We start from the raw sequence: 5,921 nt of genomic DNA on the forward strand, positions 1-5,921 counted from the left end.
TTTTTCTTCATGAACTGCATAGGGTTTCCATCATAATTGATCTCATCAGTCAAGAAAATAAAAGAAATGAAATGTTTGTAGGAACATTAACCTTGTCTCACGTCAATCATAGCAAAGAGTATTTTCTCTCATCTAAAATTGAAAATGATCTTGAACCTTTTCCCATTCTTAAATTTCATTACTTGATAAGATCAATTATGATCGAAACGGTCTGCACATCGTAGCAAGATATGAGTGTATTTATATAAAGAAAAATAAAAACTATAATTTGCTCACTTTGATTGAGCACTGTCAACGACCTTTGTTGAAATCAAATTATTCTTAATGTTTTGGATATCTTTCAACCCGGAATATATATATTTATATATATATATATATATATACTAGCAAAAGTACCCGTCGTTGACTGGGTTCAAAAACAGCCTACAGAAAATGGACTCTGGTTTATGAAAGTATGATAGGTTATGAAAAGGAAGGGTTGTAAATTATGGTTGAATTTGGGGGTATCAAAACCAAAGTAAAATATGATGAAAGTAAAAATAAAATAGATAAACCTCATAATTTATTATACCATACCTGTTCACACTTTAACATTTATCACAATATTCTGTACATCTATATTAAAAAACCTTGTTAAACTTTGTGACATATTTCCATTCTATTATACCATATTTGTTCAAACTGAATCATAGTTATCAAAGTATACTTACGCAGATAGATATGAAAAGTCTTTATTAAAGTTTGTGCCTATTCCCATTCTATGGAGGCCAGGCGCGAACGCAGACCCCCCCCACAATTGTATTACACCATCCCTATTTAAGTTAAAACATACTTATCAAATTATCTTATGTACATCTATATCAGAAACAATAGTAAACGTTTTTTTTTTTAAATTTTTTTTATTTCCATACTTTGTGAACCAGGCGCGAACGCAGACCGCACAATTTTAATGAACTACCGTTCTGCCAGATAAAACATATCCATTCCTATGTCTCGATACATCTTCTATCATTATATGTAATCAGTTTTTTAAAATAGTCAACCATATAGGAGCCTATTCGTGACCAAACACACACAGCTTTATATTTATATATATATATATATATAATGTGTGTGTGTGTGTGTGTGTATTCTTTACGTAGTTTTTGATGTTGATTGAAACGATATTGAGGTTAACGTCTCCGTCTCGGAGATCCGGTGTTTTTTCTTAGAAAACGTCCATTTTTTTATTTAGACGTAATTATTTTTTAATTTATTTTACACAAAATTATTTACTCATTTTCAGAATGTTTGTCTTATATTGGAAACCTCTTGCGTACAACTGTGTTAACCTTCTGTATTGTCATATAAGAATAACCGTTGATCAATTTATGATTTACACAAACTTGGATTTCATCAACGCCTAAAAAAAAATCAATATTCCAAAGTTTCGTAGCCCACGAATAGGACCGTTCCGGTTAATACAGCGGATATTCATTTGACTTCCGGTGGTTCGGGCTTAAGTTGTTAGTTAATTGTTATCATAATTCAGTTTAGTATTTTCTAGTGATTAATTTTTTAATCAATATAAAATAATAAATTGAATTATAATAACGCTTGCCGCGCAGCTAACAACTTAAGCCCGAACTACCGAAAGTCGAAATAAAGAAAACACATGCAATAGAATGAACGAATTCGAGTGATTATTGTTTGCAAGACAAGTGTATTTAATCTAAAAATGCAGATAAACCTATTAAAACATTGTATATATATATATATATATATATATATATATATATATATATATATATATATACACAGGGTGGCCCCCCCCCAAAAAAAAAAAACGAACAAAAGCTAAATGGAGGCCATCTAGAACATATGCTGTAGAACGGAGAAGAAAAAAAGGCCAAAGACCCTAGTGTTTTGATGTGATGTTTTGAATATAATAAACTAGTTATGACCAAAGTTTCATTTCATTCGGACAAAACACTAAGAAACTGAGCCTAATTAGACTTGGTGCCCGTTTTTTTTTGTTTTGTTTTTTTGTCACCCTGTGTATATACAAATAGTAACCTAGTAATTAACTCCCGTTTGTACTTTTCTGAATAATCACGCCTTGGATGTTTTTTGTTGTTGTTTTTTTTGCGCAAACATTAGTAACGGTGACAGTAAATTTTTGCAAGAACAGATTTTCCAGGACACCTCTTATTGCCTCCCTGGGGGCAATTATATGGTAAAATTGCCTCAAATCGTTCGTCCTTTCGTTTGTTTGCACTTTTCTCAATAACCACGGGTTGGATTTTTTGGAAATTTTGCACAAATATTAGTTAGGGTGAAAGTACATTTTTGTCAGAACGGATTTTCTGGGATAACTCTGGTTACCCCATTAAGGGACATTATAGGGGTAAAATTGCCTCCAAATCTTTTTATCGATTCATTTATTCGCACTGTTCTCAATAACCACGCCGAGAATTTTTTTTTAAATTTTGCACAAACATTAATCATAATAAGAGTAAATTTGTTCACTCGTATAGGGGGATCCGCATGCTCGGTCTATTTTAACTGCAAAAAGTTGAGTCGAATTATATTCCTTTTTTTATATCTCTTTGCAACTCTCTTTACATGCATGAGTTGGGTCCAAGTGAAAATGTAACGGTTACGCTACAATAATTTTTAAAACACCTGCAACCATCTTGTTCATCATTTACGCAACAAGGTTTGTTAATCTTTAAAGGGCCAACTTTATTTGGCGTATATCTCTGAGATTCTAATATATACATTTTTTTTTAATTTTACAGGCAATGACAAAACTTGTCCAAGGGAACCTGATGTTGACCGTACCTGCCTTAAAAGATGTACTAAGGATTCTGACTGTGTCAGTAAAAAGAAGAGGTGCCTCTGTGATGGAGCCTGCGGGATGAGTTGTATCAACAAAAGTAAGCTTCCCCAGTGTTCAATTGTGTTTTTCTAACCTCGTTGAGTGATGAATTGGTTTGATTTGATTTGAATGAAAAAAAATACCTTTCTTGTTTCTTAAATGTTTTGTTTTATTGATTTTATTTTATGGTCGCAAAGTTCACATTAGTTTGCAATCGATATACAATCAATGTGTATCGATTATTCAAAAGCAGCAACAGCAATTGTTTATGTATTTTTGTTCAGAAAGGAATTATTTTTGCCACAATCCCTTATTCCTTTCGTCCATTAAGCTCCGGATTTTATCGCTCTTATCGGCGGTATCAAAACTTCTCAAACTACAAAGCTGGAGGTCTCTTTTAGGGTTCGAATGTGTTTTCATTGTAAAAATAAATGTCCTATGAGAAAGGTAAAGAAATATTTAAGATGAATACGTATATACATTTGATTTTTTTTTATGAGCAGACGAGAATAAAAGTTGAGTTGTGGGTATATGTGTGCCTTAATATCTGTACGTATGGTTCTGTGTATGCGTAAGTTGAGATAGAAAATCCAAGCCCGACAGAGGTGTGAATTGGGGACTGAGGCAACGTAGATCTTGGCTCTCTCATGAATTTTGGCTCAGCTGTTTTTCGAAACGATGAGCAGACGATAATGAGAAAAGTTAATGAGTTGTGTGTACGTGCGTTCCTTAATATCTGTGTGTGTATGCTTATGACTGTGTACGCGTGAGTTGGAGGCTTAGGCAACGTAGATTTTAGCTCTGTCATTGACTTTAGACCAACTATTTATTGAGAAAAAATGTCTTTGTATGCATTTAAATGTGGATCAAAATGGGCAATTTTTATAAATTCAAAGAAATGCATTTGATTTGATTAGAATATTGCTTTTTTATTTATTTTTGTCAATTCAGGTGAGTATATGTCCAGGATTATATACACAAAAAACATTTTTAAAATTTATCATGTTTAAAATGGAAGTGTTAACTACTCTATATACACACATCCCCATGCAAAGTGATACGCTCCACCCGGAGCTACTTATAGGTCTTGAGTAGCGACCAGTGATGTCTTAGTATGGGACCCATTCTTCCACATCATTCATCGCTACAGATAGACGGGAGGTTTAAGAGTCGCGATCCAATCAATCGGGTGGTCACACCATGCCTTAGTATCTATAAGTTCATACCCAATTGTATCATTCAATCTTATTCTTTAAAAAAAAAAAAAAACTAAACCTTATTTATCCTTTTTACATTTTTCTCCAATAGATAGTTGAATGCAATGGGTGAGAGTTGTCGGGATTTATGAATAAAATACTAAAACTCCAAACCGGATGATGACTCGTCGGCTGTTACATACAAAGTGTACAAAAGCGTCTCTGCGCATCGGCTCCACGCACGCCGAAAAAGAGACAAATAGTAGAAATTAATATGATTAATAATAAAGTATGAATAACTGGCATATTACTGGAGCCGGTTGGAAGAGATAAATATCCGAGGTTTTTTGAATCGAAGAGAACAGAAAGTTGGACCCTCTGCTAAGGCTTACCACAAAGCCACCAGAATCTCAAGAAAAGATATTCTTCAGCAAAAGGAATAGTAAACACCCTCGACAAACCCGACAGACAGCTAAATCCCACCCCCACTCAGTAGAGATCCCTAGATGTAAAAGATCTTTCTACTCCAGTAGTTTCTTCCCCAGAACCGCTAGACTCTGGAATTCCATTCCAGGTCCCTGCTTCCCCAACTGTACTGACATGCAGAAGTTTAAGTGTAACGTGAACCGACATCTTGCTGCCAAAATCCCAACATAGTGCCCCAGTAGTTGCTGTCCCTGATAGTAGCCCCGCACACCAAAGTGGCAATGTGCCTTGTTTGGGGTGAAAATGTAATAAAAAAATAATTACTCTTAAAAACATTCGTTTTTCAATTCCTTCCTTTCCCTTTCCATCCAAGTATAAAATTGAACTTTTTTATACTAAAATTCAACCCAAACTTTTGTTCAGTGTTGGTCTTGGTATTTTTGTATGGAGTTGTTATTGCATGTTTTAACATATAGCAAAACCAATAGTCAGTGATGCCCGAAACAAAAAAGATTACTAAATACCAAAACGTAGTATCATTTGAGAGTAATGCCGTTACCCGCTCTATAAAAATTTCTGAGAGTAATATTTTTTAATAATAACATATTCTAGAAATATAATTTGTCCAATCTTAAGCCATCCCCTTTAGTCATCCAATTTACCAAATTTCCACTATTAACACACATACATACAAAGAATTGGCCTTATCAGTAATAAATCTCCCTAAATAAAAACTATAATATTTATGCGATTTTTCGATCGGACAATGTCAGGCGGCCCGTCAATATAAATATATATATATATATATATATATATATATATATACAGGGTGTCCATAAAGTCTGGCTACATTATGTAGCCAGATTTTGTGGAAGCATCCTGTAGATTATGCAACCAGACTTTCTGAGCACCCTGTATATATATATATAACCAGACTTTGTGGACCCCTTGTATATATATATATATGTGTGTGTGTGTGTGTGTGTGTATATATATATATATATCTATATATATATATTGTATTTTTTGTACAGAAAGTTGTTAGATGATCATCGGGCTTGAAACCGACGGTAACAATGACTTGTCTCAACTAACAACTTTCTGTATACAAAATATAAATACGCTTTTATATTTCGGATTTTCCTTTTAATTAAGCACTCTGCTGGATTTCATTTTTCCAAAAAACTAATCATATATATATATACTGCTTTTGGGAAAGAATTCCATCAAAGTGCTCGATTACGAAAGAAAAATTTCAATATAAGAGCTTATTTATTTATTAAAACTGCACAGAAGGTCAGAAAAAACTTGGTACCGCCGGTTTTAAGCCTAACATAAAGGTGGCCAGTTAATGGTAAATACTGTTAGGCTCTCGTCAGCCATATTGTTATCTGTTTATCTTATTATAGATAATGTGTGCAGTCCTGGTTTTTCCTCAG

General features: G+C 33.5%; 1 protein-coding gene across 1 annotated transcript in view; it reads left to right on the forward strand.

Annotated features, from left to right (window-relative positions):
* The first annotated feature begins 2,777 nt into the window (after window positions 1-2,777).
* LOC145291944 (protein lev-9-like) overlaps window positions 2,778-5,921 on the forward strand; it is a 1,240,163-nt gene continuing 1,237,019 nt past the window's right edge. Inside the window, exon 1 of the mRNA XM_080137869.1 lies at window positions 2,778-2,918. Within this exon, the coding sequence (XP_079993995.1) occupies window positions 2,900-2,918 (19 nt within the window). The 5' untranslated portion in view covers window positions 2,778-2,899. The remainder of the gene's footprint in view (window positions 2,919-5,921) is intronic.

The sequence above is a fragment of the Euprymna scolopes genome, chromosome 13 (genome assembly GCF_053919585.1).
Source record: "Euprymna scolopes isolate OS-2025 chromosome 13, ASM5391958v1, whole genome shotgun sequence".
Classification (NCBI taxonomy): domain Eukaryota; kingdom Metazoa; phylum Mollusca; class Cephalopoda; order Sepiida; family Sepiolidae; genus Euprymna; species Euprymna scolopes.